The following is a 25280-nucleotide window of genomic DNA, read 5'->3' on the forward strand; positions in this document are numbered from 1 at the left end:
GAACCAGGCAGGTTGGGGAGGTTGGTGCCGTGCTAAAATAGAACAGCACAGGCAATAATATAGGGCACAGGAGTGGGGTGAGAGGAGCAGGAAGGGGGAGAACCTCAGAAGACCAAGGGACATAGAGAACGAGAAATAAAAGACATGCGAGCAGGCCTTCCTTCATGTCCCTATGCCTCTCGTCACCTGCTGCCATAAAAGGCCCAGGCTGTGTGGGCTGTCTGTCCCCAAAACCTCCATTGCCAGCCAGAAGACACATGTGAGCATCAAAGTCTGATGAGGTGGTTCAGGGACCCTTCTCTCCAAACGACAGGTGTCTGTCTGTTCCCCAGGGAGCCACTGTGGAGCGAAGGAGCAGGACCTAAAGTGATAGGAACGCCACATGTTTCTTCAAGAGAAGCAGGAAATTAATTTTTTTAAAAATGTGATCTCTCATAATTTTAAAATGAAAAAAATATTTTAGAGGAAAAAGAAAAAGCTGCCAGTCGGCAGTAGGCACAGCTAAGCTTTGGCATATTTGTTTATATGAGGGTCTCTAGCTAGGCATGGAGCTCCTAAAGACCACAGGAAGGCACCGTGTGTGTGTGTGTGTGTGTGTGTGTGTGTGTGTGTGTGTGTGTGTGTAAAAATGAGGGTCAGGATGGATTCAGAGTGGAAACAGCCTTTGGAGAACAATGCCTTGCCGTCTCCAAACACAAAAGGGACATTTTGCCACTGGCCAGGGCTGCTTTCTACCAGCCAGAGGCATCTGCTCCCCACATGGAGCTGAGAGGAGCAGAGGGAGGAGATGGGGATGAGTGAGGCGGGGTGGGAGAGGAGGGATGCTTGGAGGTGGTGGGAAGCGGCTCAGAAGTGAATCACATTTCCACGTGATGGGTGCAGTTCACACTTTGGGAGAGAGCAGGGAGCGACCAGAGCCTGACTTTTCTAAATATATCAGCCAAGTCAAACAGCTGCCTGGCTTGGAATGGAGATTTGTGACAAGGGGCCGAGCACCCCATGTTCCTTGTCTCCAGTGGGGGGAGGGGTGCTGAGGCTGACTCAGGACGGAGCCTGGAGACTTCTTTTCCTAAGTGCTGACTGGGCCTCCGGAGACCACCACGGAATATATATATACACATACATACATACATACATATACAGAGAGAGAGAGAGAGAGAGAGAGAGAGAGAGAGAGAGAGAGAGAGAGAGAGCCTGTGTTTTCTGATGGTCTTGGGTGATTCTTGTGAAAGTGTTGTTTGGTCCCAAAGGGGGTTTATTCTGCAAGCCCCAGGAAGGAATGTACTTGGAGTGCCCCCCCCCCCAGCTGTGGCTCTGCTGCCTTGGTCAGGAGCCTGGGTCACCAAGGAGCCAGATATGCCCCCTTGGCATACCCAGATGTGGCCTGCACACCATCCCAAGGCTGTGGGGGGCACCCACATGTGGCTTGCACACCTTCCCGCAGGTTGTGGGGGGCACCCGGATGTTCCCTGCACAGCATCGCGCAGGCTGTGGGGGGCACCCAGATGTTCCCTGCACACCATCGCGCAGGCTGTGGGGGGCACCCAGATGTTCCCTGCACACCATCGCGCAGGTTGTGGGGGGCACCCAGATGTTCCCTGCACACCATCGTGCAGGCTGTGGGGGGCACCCAGATGTTCCCTGCACAGCATCGCGCAGGCTGAGGAGCAGGGTAAAAGCAGCAGTTCTGTCACTATTGGGCCACACCTTTTCCCTCCTTGGCCCCATTTCCATCTTTATGTAAGCAGAAGCCGGAGGTGACGGAGCAGGCTGAGGCACCTTCCAGCTCTAATGTCATAGTTCCCTTAGGTTAGAGGTGGGCTGGGGTTTGGGGGCAGTGACAGCCTTCCATGGAGTGGGTGGGACTCTAGTTTCCTTTGTCTATGAGGTGAATTGTGCTAGTTACTGGCAGGTCATGCCCATCCATACTTTGCTGGGAGGCAGAGAGGCGCCTGGAGCCTGACTAACAGCTCTCACACAGAAATGTGCCAAAGAAAGGTGGCTTCCATACTGCTCTGAGATCCCCTTGTGGGGACAAGCGCTGATGCTGGGTGCTGCCGGAATCTACCCCAGGCCTCCAGGAATCCTGTGGGCAACTCCCAGTGGCTAGCAGCTTTGCCAATAGCAAGTGCCTGAGGAACAAGCCAAGTCTGGGAAAAGCTCTACCTCAGCTTGAAGGCAGCTGTGCAGGGTGCCGTAGCCCAGGATCTAGGAGGTGGCACCCTCTTAGGCCCTCCACCTTCCCAGGCACTAACTGTGCTTTTCCAGGAGTCATCAAAGATGTCCGGAGGGCAAAGGGGGAGCCAGCGCAAGCCTCAGCAACCAGCTTTCATAAGCATATTTAAATATTCTACTTTGTATGTATGTATGTATGTATGTATGTATGTATGTATGTATGTGTGTGTGTGTGTGTGTGTGATGCGCACCTGGGTCAACATCAGGTGTTTCCCTCAACTCCCCCCCCCCCATAGGGGCTTTCCTTGATACTGGAGCTGTCCAACTCAGCTAGACTCACTTCACTGGCCATGAGCCCCAGGGAGCCTTGTCTCTGTCCCCTTGGTCCTGGGATTAGAGGGGAGCACCGCTGTGCCCAGTTTTTTGTTTTGTATTTTGTTTTTATAGTTTTTTAAAAAGTGGGTGCTTAGGCAGTGTGGGGGGTGGGGGAGCAGAGGAGGGAAGCAGGTGGATAGTGGATGCTCAGGACCTAAAACCAACAGGCTTGAGCAACTGAGTGAAGTGAGGACAGGCGAGAACCCAGGAGAGAGAAGATGGCTCCAGGGCCTGCCTTGAGTGGCTGGTTGACTGAGGCCGTCAGAGGCAGGAAAGAGCAGAGGAAGAGGACTGCAGAGGACGAAGATTTGTGGCGGGGCGGGAGACGGGAGTTCCAGTGTGGAAAGGTGAACTGGGTGGCTATGGATTCCTGGTGGATCTGCTCCAGGAGCCTCCAGGACCCGGATGGGCAGTGCCAGGGTGAGCTGCAGGACTGGACAGCCAGCACTGAAGCCTGAGCTAGTTCCCTTTCCTAGCACCAGATCCAACAGGTGACACCCTCCCTGGTTGTCACCAAGGCCCGATGGCAACTTCCTATGCCTCAGCTTTTTATTATTTTAGAAGACTACATGGCATCTTATACTTGCAAATTGTTGGCAACTTATTTGATTAAAGAGACAATGAGGGTCCAACAGAATACACTCACAAGTCAGATCTGCTCTAGCCCCGCAGGACAAAGGCCTTGGGTTAGAATGGAGAAGGAAAACAGAGATGGAATTTGTAGCACGATTAATAAAAATCCAGAGACAGATATTAGGGTTAAACTGAAGACCAGAAAAGCAAAGCAGCCAGTCACCGGCTCTTACCTTTACCTCAGTCCAAAGATGGCGTTCCTGCCTTCAGAAATCCTCAGAATGACACTGAGCCTGAAACCTGTCTCCTCCCATTTTTTATATTCCTCTTTAGGGCTGGGATTAAAGGCGTGCACCATTACTGCCCAGTTTCCATGGCAAACTAGTGTGGCTACTGAGATTAAAGGTGTGTGTCACCACTGCCTGGTCTGTAAGGCTGATCAATGTGGCTGTTTTAGTCTCTGATCTTCAGGCAAGCTTTATTTATTAAAATACAAATGAAATGTCACTACAGGAACCACCAAGTCCAGGAGTCCCACATTGTTTTTCAAAAACTCTCCTCAAGAGGGTCAAGGAGATGGCTTAGCGGGCACATTTGCTGCCAGTCAGGATGACCTGAATTCCATCCCCCAGAATCCACATGGATTACCCCAGTTGTCCTCTGACTTACACAAGCATGCTGGGTAATACGCAGTAAAATTTCTCCATATGCCCCTGCACTCATAAGTGCTAGCAAAAAAAAAAAAAAGACCCTCAGGCTTCAGTGTTGCCAGTTGGGTGGGCTTAGGGGTAGCCCAGGGCTGATTCTAACGAGTGCCCGGAGTTCTTGGGGGCATACCAAGTACATGAGAAACCAAGTTGGGAAGGAGGCAATAAAGCTTGGCCTAGAAAATCAAAAGTGTGGGCTAATGGACAAGAGAAAACAGAGCTGCTGATGTGAGGGAGGGTGCTGGCTCCCAGGAAGACTTCCCTTATCCTCCCACGGCATCTTTGCTTCTCCCCAAGGAAGAGGGATGCTGATCTTAATGTCAAGTCTCAAGGTTATGGATGCTGTTGATGGGCCTTAAGAGGTCAGTGCACTGGGCTGGGATCTCTGGTCTCTCCCAGGCTTAAATAGCGAGAGGAGTAGGGGTGTTCTCCCTAGCTCTCCTTGGGAACTGCCCTGCCTTCTCGGCCTAGTCCTCGGCCAGCCAAAGCCAGTTTGGTGCCAGGTGTAGTGGCACAGGCGCTCCATCGGTCTTTCCCTCCCGGTGCTAGTGCTGGGATGAAGAATGGGATGACATTTGAAGCGAGTTTAGAAGGTCTCGTCATTTCCTTAGTCTAAGTGACCACTTCACATTGGTTTAGGGAGGAATGTTTTGAGGCTCTTTCCCAGCCTAGAGGAATTCCACCCTGGAAAGATTAGCCATGACACTTTTTTTGTTTACTCTCCATGGAGGAGAAACAAGAGTCCTGGGCTAGCACTGGGCATTGCCGAGCCTCCTGGTTTATTCCAAAACCCTATCATGGTCTCTAGAGTCTGAGACTACTGAGTGCCCAGCCCTAAGACAAGGACTAAACAGAGTGCCCTGAACCTATAACACGGAGACCACCAGCAATCTTGACTGAACCATGTCAGTGGCACGGCATGGCAGGAGAGGGACAGAGAAGCAGTGTGGAAAGAGCCCAGAGGCAGTACCAAGAGACTCGGACTGAATATCTAGAGTACAGCGGAGGGATGGGTCGTGGGTAAAGGTTAGGAGGAGGCAAAGTGTGTTTCCCAAACAGGTTTAGGATTTTGGTAGCAAAAACTGGAAAGATTGCTACTGATGGCCCCTTCCCCTCCACCACCTGCCTGTTTTTATTTATTTTTTTTAGGCAGCATCTCTTTCTATAGTTCAGGAATCCACTGCTTCAGCCTCCTAAATGCTAAGATTACAGGTGTGAGCAACATGCCTAGCCTAGGTCACCGCTTTCTTGGTGAAAGCAGGGATTTAAGGGGGGATGGAGTTTAGACTCCTACTGGGCAGGCAGGGAGCCCTAGGGGTTTGACTGAACTTGGCTTGGAGCATCATGGACAGAGTCACGCACACTAGCGACACCTTTTACACCCACGGAACACCAGCAACCGTCACACTCCATCTGGGCTGGGCATACCTGCATCGTCCAGCTAAGCATCCATGTACTTATTTGATGAGAGTGGTATATCTAAAAATCCGACCCACCTAGAAACGGAAGTAGCAGGCTCCCCAGATCCCAGGTTGAACCCCACTTCCACCATCCCCAAGAACAGGTGGCTATCCTTTGGAAGGCTACCACCAACAGTCATAATTTTCAAGATGTGTTCAGAGAGCCTTGGGAAAAACAGGTTTGGAAATTAACACAGCACCTCCGCTTGGAGATTCCAAGTCTACTCATAGAGTAAAAGCTGCCAGGAGAAAACTTCCAGTGTTTGAAACCACGGCCACCCCCACCCCAACACATCCACCCACAACTGTGGTGGATGGCTGACACATCTGGTTGGATTAGCCCTGGGTTATCTGCTTGGTCACGTCAATGTGGCGGCTGTTTAAGCAGCTCTCTGGAGGAAGAGGTTCAGCCTTTTAAAGAGAATAATTCATGGCATGGGCAGAGTATTTAGAATCTGTGAGAAAGCCCACAGTCCACGAGTCAAGTTAACTCAAGTCCACAGTGTACCCAGCAAACTGCAGACAGCATTCTCGGGTCCAGACACTGCCTTATAAGGTGGTCTGACATTTTCTCATGGCCCAGACTGCCCTCCAAAAATATCCAGAGACAAAGCAAGAGTGGGAAAGGACCTCCTGGGGCATTTCAGATAATCACACGCAGGCTCGGCTACAGAGCGGAGCTAACACCTGCTTGCTGCCCTGGCTCTCAAAGCTCTGGGCTGTGCAAAACAGGAGGGCACTATGGGAAAAACCCGACCCTCAAGGCAGGCACCCAAGCTGCTTTTTCTTTGTATGCTTCCAGAATGTGCTCTCAACCTGCCTTTGCTTTATATGGACAATAGATGCGTGACTAGTTTTCATCTGTGTGCCTTGCTGCCCTTCTTATCCTTGGGCCGAAGCTGTTTCTGCGATGCTGCCAGTGCTCCCAAAGCCCAGATAGCCTGCGAGGTGCTGCCCCCCAGCGGGAACGGCTGGCCACTACAACTCGCTGGCGGAAATGGCGTTCCAGACTTCAACCAAGGCTGTAACTGCAGCATGTCTGGATTCCATCAGCCCACTGCCATACAGACGTGAAAGTGATGCGGCGGACAGGAGTTTATGCTCTAGAATTAGGAAGCTCCCAGAAAACAAAGTGTTTTACAAAAGAGACATTGGATGTTTCAATACAAAGCGTCTCACTGTTTTAGAAAGATTAACCAATGGGGGTCATGGGACAAATTTGCCTTTTTATTTTTGGTATGGAGATTTGCCCATGTAACACCATGAGTGCCAGTCTAAATGAAAACAAACAAACAAACACAAAAACAAGGAGTCTCTCACATTTTTCAAAGGAAGTATTGGTTAAAAACACAAAAGAACTTCATGGCTCTCCCCTGATCTGGCTTAGATACAAGGAGGGGAATGTTAATAGGTATGGCTATTTTTGGGTATAGTTACTTAAACAGTTTCTTCACCACCAAATGGTTTGACAATGAGCCAGGCTATTTGTAAGGCTGGGATTAAAAAATAACGATATGATGAATCGCAATGCTAGTTCTCACTCGTTAAGGGGCAGAACCCAGCAGCACAGAAGGCTGTGTAATAGGAGGCTTCCTAATCGCACCAGGCAAGTCTTCAGGCTAAGGCTAACATCAACAGAGCAAACATAGTTGCCACAAAGTAGACAACGGCAACCAGAAAGTGCCAGTTCTCACCACCACCCTGAGATGGTACAGGATGACTGACTTTCCCACCTGATTCCTTTTCGCGTAAACGAGAAACAAAGGATCCTGCATGGGAGAGGGGCGCTCAGGCTGCGGTGCAGAGAGCAGATGTTCTCCCCTGGGATACCAGACAGTGGTTAACTTTGAGTAACACTGCAGATTTAGGTCGGGGCACCTAGGAGACTGGACAAGCCTGTGCACGGAGACCGTTCTAGGGAAAGAAACTGGATCCAGAGCGGGAGGGCATCCTAACCAAGGTCCCTCCAACACTTCTTAGGTGAGCTTGACCACGTGAAAAACTCCCAGGAACTTTCTGGAACTGGAACCACTTTCAGGGTGAGGTCCTTGAACTTCACCACATCTAGTTTCATGGAAGACGAACACTGCTGGGAAACAGTTATCTGCTGCCTGGGGACTCAGCTTAGTATTAGAAAACCCCCCAAACAAATAAACAAAAACCCCATTCTAGGGCAAAGGATCTTCCATCTTCACTTCTTACTGATTAATGTTGTAGACTTCTGGTTCCTCAGCTGGGGGGCGGGGGACTCGCAGCCTTGTGCAGCCTGTTGGCAGCCTGCCTTGGTGAACCCGAACACTAACTGGCAGAAAGAAACATCTTAATAAAGTCTATTTTTTCTGTAAGTACAGAAGTGGTAATATCAGAAACAGATTTGAAAATCATCAAAGAACAAGCTGGAGTCTGTAATGGAAGGGGAGTTTCCACATTCTTGCAACATGGCCCAGATCAGACCCAGGCAGAGCACACACCAGTTTATTTTGAATGCAACATAGATCAGTGTTTGATGAGTATAACCTACTACATTAATATCAGATAAAAACAGCTTTCAAATGCATGCATAGAAAGTTAAGCATAGTCTTTGAGCTCCTTATTTCTAAATATACAAAAAATACATTTAAATTATATAATTTTAGTGAATCAAAGACTTATAAAATTACAATTTTGGTTTCCACAACATAGAAAAAATACAAAAATGATTATATATATGGTTGTATAATTTTTTTCACCCAAATTTCAAAGGAGCAGTATGTATTGACTTTGATGTTTCATAATGGTTGATCTGAAACTCAGAACTGAATGTGATTTTCAGGCGGACCACAGTGACACCAGCTTTTATTAGAAATGAAAAGCAGCAGCACGGGCGATCCCTCGTCTGCCTCTTGGGCTGGTGTCAGCTGCATCATCCTCTTGCTCAGCTGGCTTTTAGAGGAACAGCGCCTATTCTGTGACTAACTCCACGGGGCCTCTGATTACAGAGCAGGACGTGCAGTGAGTGGTCCCCACCTCAGCACGATGCAGATTAACAACACGAGTCTACAGAGCACTGCTGTGCACCTCAGAGAATCCTTCCCTTCAAGAGGGCCCCTTGGGAAGATCTGAGACCATCACGGGTGTGGGGAAGATGATGCCTCAGACTCTTAAGTCTGAAAGTACCCTTTGAAGTACCCTGAGAAGCACCTTCCTCAGTCACACCTCACTATTAGACGTGACACTTGGAGGGACTGGATGTTCTCAATTTATAAAAGAACAAAATTACCTTAATTCCAAAGAAGAAATTAATTCACGTTAGGGATGAAAAAGGAAAGGAAAAAAAAAAAAACCAAAACACTAAAAGCCAGCTGCCAAGAGAGGTGACTGACAGACAGCTGCACACACCTGCTGTGCCTTCAGTGCTCAAGTCCAGAAGACACTGGATTGAGACCCTTTCTGAAGGAAACCGGTGATTGTGTTCTCATCACCCACATTCAATTTGATGTAGTTCAGCTGACGCAGAACGCCCCAGGAAGACCCTGTCCTTGGGCTGGACGGTTTGCTTCTCACATCACCTCCTGCAGCCATTCCGACACAACTGTGAAAATCTTAGTCAGATACAAGACTGATAACCCAAGTTGATTCTGTTTTACAGAAGTACAGTTTGGAGGAATAAAAAGTTGAAGAAAATCTTTCCCACATATTTGTCTATCAAATACCAGAATAGATTGTGATTTAAACACAGCCAGGTTAAGAGAGCTGACTGGAGGCAGAATTCTAATGTTCCCTTTGACAATAACTTATTACACACCTGCCTGCATTGGGTTTTCAAGCTCCTATGAAAATACACATTTGAAAATGTAGTTTTCATTATATTCTTCTGATTGGAACAATTATATTCTAAATGACAATGGCAAGATTTTTAAAGTCTTAAACAGAAAAGAAAACAAGGGACGAGATTCTATTAATCCTACTGCTGTCTGAAATCAGGTGCACATCTAAACTCGGCCTGGCATCTTCATTAGAACTTTGCTTTCTATTTTTAAAAGGACAGTTTGTTGAGTGCACTGTGAGGAGCGGCGGGCAGGGCAGTAACTCAGGTTTTGCCTGTCTCCTCCAAACCTTTCCTAAAGGGACTTCCATAGACAGTTAGGCAATTCAGTGCTGGGAAGACTCCTTAGACAATGCCCACAGTCGAAAGCCAGCTGGGGGCTGCTCTGACATGTGTGTCACTGAACTTACAAGGCAGTGGGAATTAACACAGGGCCACAATCAGGAAAAGTATTCAAACGGAAGAGTCAAAAGCTAAAATAAAAAGTAAGTATAGATTTATATTTATTTCTGATGCTTTTCTGAACTATGGTGGTAACTACAGATTTCCTCCTCCTGTGTAATGCGGGCTTCGAGTCTGGCAATGAGAATAGCTTTGGGCCAGTACACATCTGTGCTCTGAGCTGGGTACAATGGAGGTACTGGGCATTTACTAGGTACTGAGCCTCCCCTCTCACACCTTGGTTTGTTAGATCCTGCAGAAGCTAAGTCCAGGTAAGGGTCTTTACAGTATACAGACTTACTAACTCCAAGCACGGTTCTTAGTGGCAGGCAGTAATGAGTCAATTGTGAACAAATGAAAGACTTAGGCTTTAGTGGCTTTCTGGTTACAGGCACTACCCGAAGCTTCACAGGCATATACATCTTATAACTCATTCACTAGATAATGAGGGCTAGGTCCTAGCCAGAACTTCAGAGCATTCCAAAGGATAAACTGCCGCTTCTTAATCACAGAGAGTTTCCAGCATGCCGTCAAGCACTTTGAGAAGGGGATGCTAAACACACTGCAGACTGCAGCTCTCGAGAACTCAGTGTTACAGGTCTCTATCTGTCAGGTATATGAAGGACACAGAGAAGATAAACACCAACCTCTCTAGGACCATCACAGACACTGGGAACTCCTGGTTATAGAATGCTGAAAGGACCAGCTAGGATGCTTGAACTAACAGCTTTCTGCATTTTTATCTTTATTTTTATTTTTTATAAAATCCCAGGCCCACGTGACACTGGATTTTGGTTCTTATTTTGTTTTTAATATTTTAAAAATAGTTCTTACTTATTTTCTATGAAATGTACTGGGAACTCAAAAAGTCTGCAGCATTTTTTGATCTTTGAAAAGTTTGGTTTCGGGTAGTGGTGTGGTGAGCTAGTCAAACTTCTTGTGTTCTTCAGTGCGAGAGAGGACCTTTCTTCTCTGGTGGAGCATGTGGAAGTACAGCTGGGGGAAAACTGGAAGACAAGAAGAGAACAGTGGCTTAGGCACCTTTGGAAGCTCCACTCACTCACTCGAAGCACGGCTCCAGATGGTGACCAATAGCACTAATAACACAGGCGTAGAGAGGGAGGAACAACACGGGACTCTCCTGCTCCAGCTGAAGGGAAAGCAGTGTGCAGTGGAATGGCAGACACTATTGCCACTACCACAGGAGTCAAGATGCCAGAGGTCACCAAATAGTTATCATCCGTGCCGGAGACTGGAAACAGTGTCACACGAGGCAAGTTTCTGTCACTGAGCAATGGGCCCAAAACTTGCTTACGCCCCACTAACCACATTTATTCTAGGTAACTTCAGAACCCCAGAGAAAGACATGTGATGGAGTCTTCCCAATTTCAGGAGAGGAAATCACAGCTTCAGAGAGGGTAAACAACATGCCTGGGTGCTCACAGGGAACCTGATCAGGTCCTGGGCTCTGGACTGCTTGAGGGTGGGGCCATAGTGATCACCTCAGGGCACATACTGAGAAAGGCTCATCTATGACAGGCAGAATGAGGAGGGAGAAGAGGGCCACAGACATAACAAAGTAGCACTAGGGGTATAGAAGGGAAGCCAGTATTTTGGGTACTGGAAAGCCTTCTGTCCTTGGTATTGATTTTAGAGGAGAGACTGCCTCCCTAGAGAATGTTTGGCAAGGGAGTTGGAGTAATGAGCATTTAGAATATGAAACAGGGATGCCAAAATATGCCTAACACCTGTTCACCACAAACCAAATGCCCAGTGGAGAAGTGCTGATTGACAACCTGGTCTTCACATGGCTACTGCTAACGGGGACACCCAATCACCACAGAAACACTGTGTAAGGACCCTTCCCTTCCCTTTCAGTGGCCCCATCTCTGTGTTCCAGAGAATAGCCTGTATTTGAGGGAAGGGGGCTTCTACTATTGCCAGCTCTCCTGGGAAAGTTAATTCCTTAAGCTGATAACTGTTTTTTTTTTCCTGACAGAGTCTCTCTGTAGTCGCGGCTGTCCTGAAACTTGCTAGGTAAACCAGAGTATCTGCCTGTCTCTGTCTCCCAAGCGCTGAGATTAAAGGTGTGCACCACTATGCTTGGCTTTAAGCTGACCAAAATTTAAATGCCCCTCTTAAAGAGATTCAAGGTATCAGGAGGTATCCAGAGATGTGGCCAACAGGCTCCAAGCCCAGTTGCCACCCCATTTGCTACTTCCAGGGAGGAAGTTACTCATGGAAGAGGCTCAGCTTATGCAAAGAATTCAAGTGACACAACTATTTTGGTATAAAAGCCAGAAAATTTGACAAGCTCTATAATCTAAAAACTGGAAATAAGGATATAACTAAGCCATAGGGAGTGCTAATTGTAATCATTTAAAAACGCGGGCCAGCCACATCGCCAGCTTTCCCTAGGAAAGGGGCTCTCTGAGCTGAGCAGGCCCGGGACTGGCTGCATTTGTGACTACTGCATCACTCACAGGGGGTGGCAATGTGTTGGGAACTATAGATCCCTGGCCTCTTGACTTTCTCAGACCCTTTGGCTGCTTGAGTGAACTGAGCAAAACACCTGTGTCTGCAGCTGCTCGATCCCAAGAACTAGGCATGGCTAAGGATCTCTATATAAGCTGTCCCTGAGCACAATAAAGACTGGCACTTGGCATTCTTGTATCAAGGATGAGCCGTGTCTGCGTCTCTCTGTCTCTGTGTCTGTCTCTGTATGTTTTTACGTCTCCAGCTTAGTTCCCGGCTCACGTACCAGTCCTGTAGTGGCACGGGAGCTCCAGAACTGTCTCCATTTGGGCTTTTACAGCAATGTCCCATGGCATCTTCAGAGGTTAGTACTAGAGGCTATTCATTAGATCCCTCACTGGTAGTAGAAGCAGAAGATGGTCATGCATTCCTTCAGTCTCACGGGAAAGAGCTTGAGGCTATCAGCAGGGTCACACTACAGAAATGAGGCTTTTTCTAAATTTAGAATTTTTAATAAACATTTATTTAGTATGCGTGCATTGTGTCTGTGCACGTGCCGTGGTACATGTGTGGAGGTCACAGGACATCTTGTAGGTGTCGTCGCTCTCACTCTACCATGTGGGTTCCAGAGATGGCACTCAGGTTGCCAGACTTGGCACTTTACCCATAGACATTTTGCTGGCCCAGATGTGACCCTTTCCGTTCTCTTACATTTGGCAGTGGCCTTTAGTGCTCTAGGTAGAAAGAGGAATGTATGTGGGAAGCTGGACACTGGATGCTCTAGGGCGGTTTTCTGTTCCAGGGGTGACTTCTTGGCCGTCAAAGCATTGATACTGTCTCTATCAGAATGACCACTGTGATCAGGATGAACACTACCCTACCCATTCTAAGCAGTAGATCCTGAGTTTACTCCTAATGACAATGCAGAAAAAGAAGAACAAGACAGCAGAAAACAGAGTAAACTGCCCCTGTGTCCAACTGTCCCTCATGAAATGAGGACGGGCAGAGGATGTGGATTGGAGGCTAGGGTGCCCCTGTAGCAAGTCAATCCTCAGTATTCAGGACACATGGCTACTTTAACTACATCTAGCCATACTGATGAAAGAAAGCCTTGAAGAAGATACTAACCTGAATAGGCAACTGAGAAATCTACTATCTTCTGTTGGTTCTGAACTGGAGAACAGAAAGGAAGGAGGAGGAGAGACCTAAGGTTAGGAAAGCTGAGTTCCATGCCTGGAGAGACCAGTCAGCTGTAAAAAGTATATGTTTCTCTTGTAGAGTACCAGAGTTTGGTTCCCAGCACCCACGTGAGACAGCTAATTCTAGCTTTAATGGATCTGATGCCTCTGGCCTCTTAAGGGACATGGCCTGCCTATAACTAAAAATCAATCTTGATGACTTGGTGGATAAAGAGGCTTGCTGAGCAAGCCTGACACATGACTGTGATCCCGGTCACATGGAAAGAGAACTGACACATGACTGTGATCCTGGGTCACATGGAAAGAGAACTGACACATGACTGTGATCCTGGTCACATGGAAAGAGAACTGACACATGACTGTGATCCATGTCACATGGAAAGAGAACTGACACATGACTGTGATCCCGGTCACATGGAAAGAGAACTGACACATGACTGTGATCCATGTCACATGGAAAGAGAACTGACACATGACTGTGATCCATGTCACATGGAAAGAGAACTGACACATGACTGTGATCCATGTCACATGGAAAGAGAACTGACACATGACTGTGATCCCGGTCACATGGAAAGAGAACTGACACATGACTGTGATCCATGTCACATGGAAAGAGAACTGACACATGACTGTGATCCATGTCACATGGAAAGAGAACTGACACATGACTGTGATCCATGTCACATGGAAAGAGAACTGACACATGACTGTGATCCCGGTCACATGGAAAGAGAACTGACACATGACTGTGATCCATGTCACATGGAAAGAGAACTGACACATGACTGTGATCCCGGTCACATGGAAAGGGAACTGACACATGACTGTGATCCATGTCACATGGAAAGGGAACTGACACATGACTGTGATCCCGGTCACATGGAAAGAGAACTGACACATGACTGTGATCCATGTCACATGGAAAGAGAACTGACACATGACTGTGATCCATGTCACATGGAAAGAGAACTGACACATGACTGTGATCCATGTCACATGGAAAGAGAACTGACACATGGCTGTGATCCCGGTCACATGGAAAGGGAACTGACACATGACTGTGATCCATGTCACATGGAAAGGGAACTGACACATGACTGTGATCCCGGTCACATGGAAAGAGAACTGACACATGACTGTGATCCCGGTCACATGGAAAGAGAACTGACACATGACTGTGATCCATGTCACATGGAAAGGGAACTGACACATGACTGTGATCCATGTCACATGGAAAGAGAACTGACACATGACTGTGATCCATGTCACATGGAAAGAGAACTGACACATGACTGTGATCCCGGTCACATGGAAAGAGAACTGACACATGACTGTGATCCCGGTCACATGGAAGGAGAACTGACACATGACTGTGATCCCGGTCACATGGAAAGAGAACTGACACATGACTGTGATCCCGGTCACATGGAAAGGGAACTGACACATGACTGTGATCCATGTCACATGGAAAGGGAACTGACACATGACTGTGATCCATGTCACATGGAAAGAGAACTGACACATGACTGTGATCCATGTCACATGGAAAGAGAACTGACACATGACTGTGATCCCGGTCACATGGAAAGGGAACTGACACAAGACTGTGATCCCGGTCACATGGAAAGGGAACTGACACATGACTGTGATCCCGGTCACATGGAAAGAGAACTGACACATGACTGTGATCCCGGTCACATGGAAAGAGAACTGACACATGACTGTGATCCCGGTCACATGGAAAGAGAACTGACACATGACTGTGATCCTGGGTCACATGGAAAGAGAACTGACACATGACTGTGATCCCGGTCACATGGAAAGAGAACTGACACATGACTGTGATCCCGGTCACATGGAAAGAGAACTGACACATGACTGTGATCCCGGTCACATGGAAAGAGAAATAGCTCTTCACTTTTGCCCTCTGACTTCACACGTGTGCTCCTTATAAATAAAAAGTAAACATGTAAGTGAAAAGACAGTGAATCTAGTTTAGGGCTGCAGACACAGGCTAGTTGTAGAGGCTATGTGCTAAGGCCCAACAATCCCACTCCTCAAAAATGAACGAGAATGAGAGCGAGTTCTGCCCTTACGTCTGTGCTTGCTCCCCTCTCCCTGAAGGTCAAGATGGGAGACCCCACAGTGCTGGCTGGAGTTTCCACCAGGCCCAGTATCACGGAGGGCTGCTCATGCCTGACCTGCTAGTCAGTCCAGCAATAGGCCATCAGGAAGGCTTGGCAAGGCTGGCTACCAGGGAGAGCAGAGGGAGGCTGCCTTGAGAACTGCTCCTAGATGGAGGCCTTACCAGCAGTGGGACTCTGGCAGGAACCCTGAGCTGGACCCCGGATCACCATCAGTGTGGAATTTCTTGCAGAGGTGTCCATGCCACCTTCCCTGCCCTTCTTAGTCCCACAGTGTGGGGCATATCTCCTGCTTGTCAGAATAGAAACAAACAACCGAGGTGCCCACGGGGTTGCTATTCTGAGAGTAGTAAAACCACTGCTGTTCCTTGCTGCTTTGGAGCTGAAAAAACGAAGCTCCAGGAAGCAAACGCTGAAAGGTGAAGAAACCGTGCATTTGCGTAATGCACATTTCACTCTTCCAGATTTGTCTTTGTTTCAACATCCAGGCCTTTCCATGTGAGGAGAAATGGCTGTTAGCTGCCAGGGACCCAGCACGAAAGGGGAGGGTTTGGGAATGAATAGAAGGGAAACCAAACCATAAAACAGGATTGCTGTGTTCAAGAATTTCTTCAAGACAAATGTGCAGATGAAATCTGGATGGAGTTTTTTTCCCCTCCTCACAATGCGTAAAATGCAATTTTCCAGAGGGACACAAACATAGGATGACTCACTCAGATAATGCTGGGGGCTAAAGAAATAAAATCTATCCCTGTGTGAACTTAGTGGGGTTTAAGGGAGATTCAGCGTTACAGTGGCTACAGTATAGCTAAATGAGAAGATGAGTTAGCTGCGGTTGTCCTTGAGTCTAACAGGTCCTTTTTGGAATACAGAGATCAACCAGAGGAGTTACAACTGAGGAAAACACTCCTCGTGACAGCAACAAGATCCGATGGCACTGTCGGATGTGCCCTTCCTGCTCCGTCCCTGTGTACTCAGAGGTACATTGAATTTTCCGTACATTTAAGCCATCAGTGGTTCTATTAGAATAACTGGAAACCACACTGAAGGGAACACTGTGTCCTATTCTGAGGGTTTTGTGCTCAACAAAAAAACGAGAAATGTAGAAAAATAGAACATTTGTTTTCATTTTGTTATTTGTTTCTTCTAGTCAGCTTCTAAGCTCTGGAAATGAAGCAGAGCTGCCTATTTTGATATAGCGAGCAAAGCAAACATCTTTTACAATGTGTTTCACAAACCATAATAAAACAATTCTTAAGAGATAGGAGAATAAAGCAAGGAAAGGCCTTCAGTGGCTTTCTGCTTTCTCCTCAATACTCTCCCTAATACAGGGTTGACCTAGCTTCCTCTTCAGTGTTTCAAACCCATACACTAAGAAGGGCTCATCTTTATTCAATTACTACCAGAGAAAATTACTTCTGATAGTTGGTGATCAATGAAAACCAAAGTGTTCCCATCAATGAGATTTATATTAGATATAAAGCAAAGACAAGCAAAGATGTAACTGTAGTTACTGTAGAGCTGACTTTTGCACATAAATATACTTACGTGGAATGTAGGAGATCATTACCAGGATCAGGAATGCATAGTAGTCAAAGGAGAAGTTGTACTTGTTAGGTAAGCTGATGGAGTACAGGCCAGCCTGCCGGACAAAGGGCAGAGCTGCGTATATTGTGAGCAGCTCTCCGGATACCCCCATTGGGTACAGCACGATGAAAAGCGTGTACCTGCAACAAAACAAAACCTCACGGTGAGGCTCAATGCCATGTTTAGAAGCACTGTCTTCTCAGAAAGCTATTGTCTCTGCAATTCCTGATCACCTGTTTATAGTCAGCCTTTACCAGGCAATTTGAAAAGGGCCCATTGTCGGTACATCTTTCTAAATGTTCTAAAGCAAAGTCAATGTGTTTAGCCAGCCTCAGAACTTGTCTTCTTCAGAACATGCCTCTTGAGACCAACAAAGGGGCATTAAGACATAACGAAGGACCTTCCTCATGGAGGCACAGAGGAAGGAGGTAGAACAGCTACCCAGGAATTCCTAGGGCACACCAAGCTGCATGTGGACTGAAGAAAACAGCACATTACACACGTACTTTCTGCTGTTTCCCAAATGCCTATACATGCTACTGTGAAAACAGAATCTTGACTAATTTTAACATTAAATTTCTAATAGCCTTTAATTTTACAAATAAACCCACACAATTATACTATTATTGCTGCATGAGAGGCTCGTACAATTATTCTCACTTTAAAAAGTTTTATCTGGCTGGGCAGTGGTGGTGAATGCCTTTAGTCCCAGCACTCAAGAGGCAGAGACAGGAGGATCGCCATGAGTTTGAGGCCAGCCTGGTCTACAAAGTAAGTTCCAGGATAGGCTCCAAAGCTACAGAGAAACCCTGTCTCAAAAAACAAAACAAAACAAAACAAAACAAAAAACCCAAAAAAGTTTCATCTGCTTTAAAAGAATTCAGAAGAGCTAGAGAGAGGCTCAGTGGTTAAGAGGACTTGCTGCTCTTACAGAGGACCAGGGTTCAATTCCCAGCACCCACATGGTGGCTCATAGCTATCCATAATTACAGTTCCAAGAAATCCAAAACCCTCTGACTTCTGCAGGCATCAGACATACATGTGCTACACATACATGCCTGCAGGCAAAACATTCATACATATTAAACAAAAAGAAATCAGAGGGCAGGTACTACTAGCACAGGACTGGCCTACAAATTATTCTATGGCATCAACATCCTGTGGAAATTACCAGCTTTGATTTAAGAAACCAGTGCCTGTTCATGGCTCAAGATTAACCTGGACAAAACTTCCAGGCACAAGAATCTGCTGAGAAAGAAGCCATATTCTCTGTTGCCAACCTAGCTCATTAGGCAGGGTAGTGGTAAAGAATTGTTCATAGACCACGGAGGAAAATGAGCCAACGAACTCTCCAAGAGGGGCTGAAGAGATTAAGAACACTGTCTGCTCTTCTAGAGGACCTGGGTTCCATTCCCAGCACTCACACGGTAGCTCACAACCATCTATAATGAGATCTGGTGCCACGCCAGAACACTGTGTTCACAATTAAAAAAAGAATTCTTCAAGAGTAAAGCCAAGGCCCAGCCAACAACCATCCCCATAGACAGAGAGCCGGCATAGTGGCGGTGCAGGTGGGTTGGGAGCTGCTAGTTCCCCTTTTTCCTGAATAAAATTATTTCAGAAAATAATAAAAGAGGCTCATATACCTGAAATGTTGGAAACTGGATGCTGTTCCTAATGTAATCACTGAACAACAGCTATTTACCTTCCAGGAAATGAGGAGTCTCAACTCCAAAGTGAATCTGGAGCTTTTTGCTGTGTCCTCCTCACCCCATAGTCCTTCAGGCACAAAATCATAACTGGATAGACAGATCTGCCATCAGTCTTTTGCCAAAACCATAACGGAATTTTGTTATTGTGATTGAGACAAGGATCTCATTCTGTGGCCAAAATTTAGGGCAACTCTCCCGTCTCAGCCTCCCAAGTTCTAGGAATTACAAAGGCGTGAATCACTGTGCTGAATTCTTAATTGAATTCTTAAAATGAAAAGCAAAATAAAACTCATAAGCTGAGAAAACAACATAACGTTTGCTATTAAGTAAAAATGACCTTAAAACTCATAGTTTCTTGAAAAAACAAGACTAAGAGAGGTAGATACGAACCAGAAATCACCACAATGGGACGAGTTCATCAGCTAAGTCGAATAAGGACAAAAACCAGATATTAAATCTCTACAGAATAAGTTAACAGAAAAGAACTGATTTCCATAAAAATAATCTAAGTAAAGCACAGAGACTGCAGAACTGTTTCTAGAGATGAAAGTCAAGACCATTCTGGTGAGACCCCTCCATCTCATTCAGTTCGAGTTTGGGGGAGTTGGAGGCAATACTCAGGTGGTGAGAGGAGAATACAGTGATGGATGCTTTCAAAGTTAGTCTTCGCTTATGCACTTCTTTACCTGGCCCATTTGATGATGTAAGGCAAATGGTTTAATAGACTGAACGTGTAAAAGGAGTAACGAATAATTTCCGTGATTGTCCAGGCAATAACAAACAGAAGCACACTGTCTTCACTCTGCACCTGCAGGGAAAGGAAAAAGATGTAAGAACAAACAAAGGAGCACGTGGAAAGAGGCATTACAGTCTGCAGTGCCTGCAGAGCTGCCCAGCCACAACCACCCATCTCTGTTCTCAGTGGCTGTAGCACAGCTCAGAAAAGGGCTCACTGACCAAAACCCAGGTATTACAGCAGTCCTGCAGAGACGCATAGGAGGCTCAGCTTATGGGCCAGCCCACAGGAGCCGCTGGACGGGAACTATCTGAGCTGGATCTCCCGGTGGGGGGGGGGACAAATACAGCAAGGCTCTCTGCTGCTCTGAGAGGCAAAGGTACAGTGACACTGGCAGGAGTCAAAAGCAGGGAGGCCAGGAGGACAAGCTGGTGGGACGCTTAGGATCCGTCACCAAGAATCCGAATGCAATTGGTGTCACAGCTGGGATCTGAGGACATTTCAAGAACGAGAATGTGAGGTTAAAGCTCAGGTGGGCAGGATGAACTCAAGGGAGGAAGAGGTGTAGACCATTCACCAGGCAGGTGTTTATGGTGGGGCACTCATGACTTCTTCCCCGAGCCCAGGCTAACACCCTCTGTGAGGAGAAAAGCTGTCTTGCGGCTCACAGGAGGCAGCTAGAACCAAAAGAGCTTTGACACTGCCTGTTTTTTTTTCTCTTATCTACCCACATTTATTAAATCCTGCCTAGAAACAAGTCAATATGGAATAACATAGACCCAGTAAGTAGAACAGGAATTATGAAGACGTTCTTTAGATCCTTAGGTGGACAATGATATTCTTTGATCTTTCTTTCTTTCTTTTTTTTTTTTTTGAGACTCAAGAACAATGGCAATGGGTTTTTGATCCTACTGCATGTACTGGCTTTGGGGGATCCTAGGCAGTTTGGATGCTCACCTTACTAGACCTGGATGGAGGTGGGTGGTCCTTGGACTTCCCACAGGTCAGGGAACCCTGATTGCTCTTTGGGTTGATGAGGGAGGGGGACTTGATTGGGGGAGGGGGACTTGATCGGGGGAGGGAAATGGGAGGCAGTGGCGGGGAGGAGGCAGAAATCTTTAATAAATAAATAAATTAAAAAAAATAAAAAAATGACACTGCCTGTTTTTATGCTGTAAAAATGACAACCTTTTAAACTGTCACTACGTATCTTACAGATGCTGTCCCCATGCAGGGGAACTTATGGCTATAACATGAACTGAAGCACCCTCCCATCCCACTCTAGTTGATCATTTTTTCATGAGCCAAACCCAACAGAGACGCTGTTTCCCACGCCCTCCGTGGTCGGTGAGTTGATGTGTTAGAAATCCGACTCAGTAAACTGAGCAGACTACTATGCACTGTTTTCTGTCTTATCCCAAAGCCTAGCAGCAAAGGTACAGCATCCCAGCCTTCACTTTGCTCCTTTCCATCTGCAGAGGCAACAGTTTCTAGCACTTACATTCTTTCTCAGAAAGTGTACATGGAGCAATCCACCTACACGATGAAAGAAGCAGTCATTTACATAGCTATTAACTAAATTGCCCTGACAAAGAACTTCATAAATGCATGGTTACTATTCTCTAAAAATAATAAGAATTTTATACTGTCAAGAGCAGGAGTACTTTCTGCTTTCCTGGTGCTTTTTTATTAGCCACAGTAAGGCCAGAGTGCAGCACCTTCAAAGCCCATGGTGAAGCTTTGAGTTAAAGCCTACTGATACTGAATCTAAGCTCGTAGGACTTGCTGCTTTTTCATGGATTTTTGTAAGCTTCTTTATCTGACACTGATGTAGGATTTTATTGGTTTTATTTTATTATTATTTTTTTACAGCTATGGCTAAATCCTGTGTAAAGACCCCCAGTAGGAAGCTCCTCCAGTGTTTTGTACTCTGTATCATCTTGAAAGAATATGTGATTTAACTTATCTTTTGTCTTCCCAAATCACCCAATGCTTTTCCCAGGAACAAGCTCCACAACTATCTGTGGAGCAAAGGGACTCAACCTACTCAGCTCACTAGACCCAGTTCCCTTCTTTGTAATACTTAATATCTGTTACCCACATAGGCAGGTAACAAATGAGCAGATGAATCTCAGGTTTCTCACTTTGAACCAGTCAAGCAGGTGGTCTGAAGGAACAGACAGCTTTTACACAGTCTCTGTTTACTTACGTCTCTTTTAAAGGCTGGGACTAGGGGAATGGCCATGTTGTACAATTATAACTGCTGATCAATAAGAAATTCATCCTTGGGATCAAGAAGGGATTTGAGCAACTACAGAGATGGCCTAGAGGGCACTTCCAGAGGACCTAGGCTCAACTCCAAGCACCTACATGGTGGCTTTCAACCATTCTTAACTCTAGTTTCAGGGGATTCAATGCCCTCTTCTGGTCTCTGTGGGTACCGGGCACACACATGGTGCACGGACATACATGTAGGCAAAACACTCATATACATAAAATAAGATTAAAATAAAAAAAGAAGAGATTTGGATAAAGTTAGAGGTCAAATCTTTCTGATTTGCAGATAATTATTTAATAACAAGGAACAAGGGCAAAATGTAATGAGTTAAAATCAACAAGATGACTGTAGTAGTTTGAATGTAATTGTCCCCATAAGCTCACAGGGAGTGGTACAATTAGGCTTTGCTGGAGTAGGTATGGCCTTGTTGGAGGACGTGTGTCACTGTGGCGGAAGGCTTTGAGGTCTCATATGATCAAGCCAGGCCCCATGTCTCAGTTCACTTCCTGTTGTCTGTACATCAAGATGTAGGACTCTCAGCTTCTTCTCCAGCACAGTCTGCCTACACACCACCATGTCCTGCCATCATAATAGACCTCTAAACCTCTGATCTGTAATCTACCCCAATTTAAATGCTTCCTTTGTAAGAGCTGCCATGGTCATGGTGTCTCTTCACAGCAACAGAAACCCTAAGACAACGACCAACAAGACTGGGACTGGTGTCTGTAACTCATGTCACAAAAGTATTAATCATAACAGTCAAAAGGTGGATGGAATTCAAGAGTACATTATGGATAAATACATCAACAACTGCATGCATGTATAAACACACAGAATAGGAAATATTAAGCCTTAAGAAAATCTTTACAGGTGCTACAACATGGATAAATGAACCTTGAAGATTATTTCAGTTAAATATGCCCTTCACAAAAGAACCAACACTATGATTCTACTTACATGAGCACATGAGAAGTCAAACTCAGAGGTAAGTAAAGACAGGTTTCTAGGAGCTGGGCAGGAAAATGGGGAAATACTGTTTAACTGGTATGAGTTTCGGTTTGGGAAATTGAAGAAAATTCTGCAGATGGAAGGCAATCAAGGAAGCAACTTAACTGTACACCCAAAAATGATCAAAATGGTAAATGTCATATCTATTTCTCCATGATAAAATAACTTACACGGAATATTTCAAAATCTATAGAAAGAAATATAAAGTCTTCCACAATTCAGCAATGAAGTGACTTCAGTACAGACTAAAGAATACCCTGGCTTTGGTGGTTTGAAAGAAAATGGCACTATTAAGAGGTGTGGCCTTATTGAAGTAGGTGTGGTGTTGTTAGAGAAAGTGTGTCTCAGTCTCCTCCTGCTGCCTTCGGATCCAGATGTAAAACTCCCAGCTACCCCTTCAGCACCATGTCTGCCTACTAAGCCTCTGAACTGTGAGTCAGCCCAAATTAAGTTTTTTTTTTTTTTTGTAAGAGTGGTGATGGTCATGGTGTCTCTTCAAGGCAACAAAAATTCCAACTCAGACAAAGCTGATACTAGGGACTAGAGTATTGCTGTGAAAAGCCTCACCACGCTTTTGTTGGGAGGAATGTGGGCTTTGGATTAGAAAAGCAGTTGAAGGCTTTAAGTGGGGATTACTGGCCCATCCTAGTAGGAACATGGAAGACAGTGGTGCTGAGGTGATCTGAACTGTGGAGGACTGGCTCAAGAGGTTTCAGAGAAGAAGATTAATATGTGCTATTAATCTTGTGACATTTTGGTGAAGAATGTGGCTGCTTTCTGTCCTTGTCCAAAAATATCTGCCTGAGGCTAAATTGAAGAATTTTTGCATTAATTGCATTAGCTGAGGAAATATCAAAACAGCCTAGTATTGACAATTTGTGGTGATTAGTGTTCACTCTTATGCAGATTTATAGTGAACAAGCTGAGCAAGGAAGACACAAAATGTACAATCTGAGAAGAAAAGGGGCACCAGGAAGTGAAATGGAACTAAGGTCTGTGCTAAAGGAGATAAACAGATTAGAGAATAATCTAAAGTTATGTCGAGTGGTGATCTCAGGGCAAGATCCCACTCAGTTAAGCTTCCAATTTGTGAAAAGGAATTAAAGAAAGCTTAGAGCCAGGTGTGGTGGTAAGCGCCTAAATCCCAGCACTAGTAAGGCAGAGGCAGGCAGATCCTCAATTCACGGACAGCCTGATCCACGACATGAGTTTGAGGACAGCCAAGCTCAGGCGGTGAAGGAAACCACACAGAGCAGAAGGCTGGTGGAGATGTAATGGAGTGAGGAGCAGAGATCCGGCCACAGCAGCAGCAGAGCTCGAGCTCCAGAACCACATGGCTGTCTCTAGAGTAAGAATAGAAGAAAGGGCTTATGGAATCTCCTCCCATGACTAAGGAAAGCCATTGGGGGCCAGATGTGTGTCAGGAGTGTCCCTGGATGGTGGCCCAGAGAGGCCACTGTGTGAAGCCAAGAAACCTTGATTGCCTTGGAGACCCTAAAATATTGAAGGTGCAGAGTTGTGGGATACCTGCCATGGAAAGGTGCTAACAGGGAGAGGAACCAGCCCAAGGAAAGAAGTGTGCTGCAATCAACAAAGCTGAAAAGAGCTGGAGATCTGAAGAGCGTTTTAACATAAGACATGGAGATGCAGTTTGGAGTTTGCCCAGTTAGTTTTTGGTCTTGCTTTGTTTGGTCCAATATTTTCTCACGCTTCTCCTGTTCTATCCGTTTAGAATGATAATGTGTAGCCTGTGTCATTTTATGTTGGAAGTATGTGATCTTCTTTTCATTTTGATTTTACAGGGGGTTACAGTTAAGAGACTGCATGAGTCTCAGTAAAGACTTTAGACTTTTACAGGATTTAGACTATTATAGACTAAGGGGACTTTTAAAGTTGGACTTAATGCATTTCTGTATTATGATATGGCTACAAGCCTATAGGGGCCTGGAAACGGAAGATGGTGGTTTGAAAGAATATGACCCCATAGGCTCATAGGAAGTTGTACTATTAGGAGCTGTGGTCTTGTTGCAGGAAGTGTGCCTTGGTCTCTTCCTGCTGCCATCAGATCCAGATGTAAAGCTCTCAGCTCCTTCTCCAGTATCATGTCTGCCTGTGTACTGTCATGCTTCCCATCACGATGATAATGGACTAAGTAAGCCTCTGAACTGTAAACCAGACCCAATTAAATGTTTTCCTTTGTAAGAGCTATCATGGCCATGGTGTCTCTGCACAACAAGAGAAACCCTAACTACAACACTGACTTATGAACCCCAGAAATGGGAGCAAACAGAGTATGAGCGATTACAAAACACACACTCAGCATTCAGCCATTAATACTGTAGTCCTGTCCCTAAGACTATGCTCTAAATAGATCAGACCCCAGCTAGGGGCCTTGAACTAGCTAGCAGAGTTTATCCTAGAAAAGGAAACAGAGGGCATGTACTTTAAAGCATAAAAGGACACCATTAACATGAGACTAGTAGATAAAAGCAGAAAGCACAGATGCTGGTCTGAAACCAGAAAACTGACATAACAAACCAGATGACTAAGAACACCTGCTACCTCCTTAAGCTGCAGGATTCTGGGCCATGGACTTAAATCC

At 45.9% G+C, this 25280-nt stretch overlaps 1 protein-coding gene across 1 annotated transcript in view; it reads right to left on the reverse strand.

Annotated features, from left to right (window-relative positions):
- Positions 1-7749: 7749 nt before the first annotated feature.
- Hacd2 (3-hydroxyacyl-CoA dehydratase 2) overlaps positions 7750-25280 on the reverse strand; it is a 98269-nt gene continuing 80738 nt past the window's right edge. The window contains exons 5-7 of the mRNA XM_075965299.1: positions 19343-19464; positions 16906-17084; positions 7750-10543 (exon numbers count right to left, since the gene is read on the reverse strand). Of these exons, the coding sequence (XP_075821414.1) occupies positions 10461-10543; positions 16906-17084; positions 19343-19464 (384 nt within the window). The 3' untranslated portion in view covers positions 7750-10460. The remainder of the gene's footprint in view (positions 10544-16905; positions 17085-19342; positions 19465-25280) is intronic.

Source organism: Microtus pennsylvanicus, chromosome 1 (genome assembly GCF_037038515.1).
Source record: "Microtus pennsylvanicus isolate mMicPen1 chromosome 1, mMicPen1.hap1, whole genome shotgun sequence".
NCBI lineage: Eukaryota > Metazoa > Chordata > Mammalia > Rodentia > Cricetidae > Microtus > Microtus pennsylvanicus.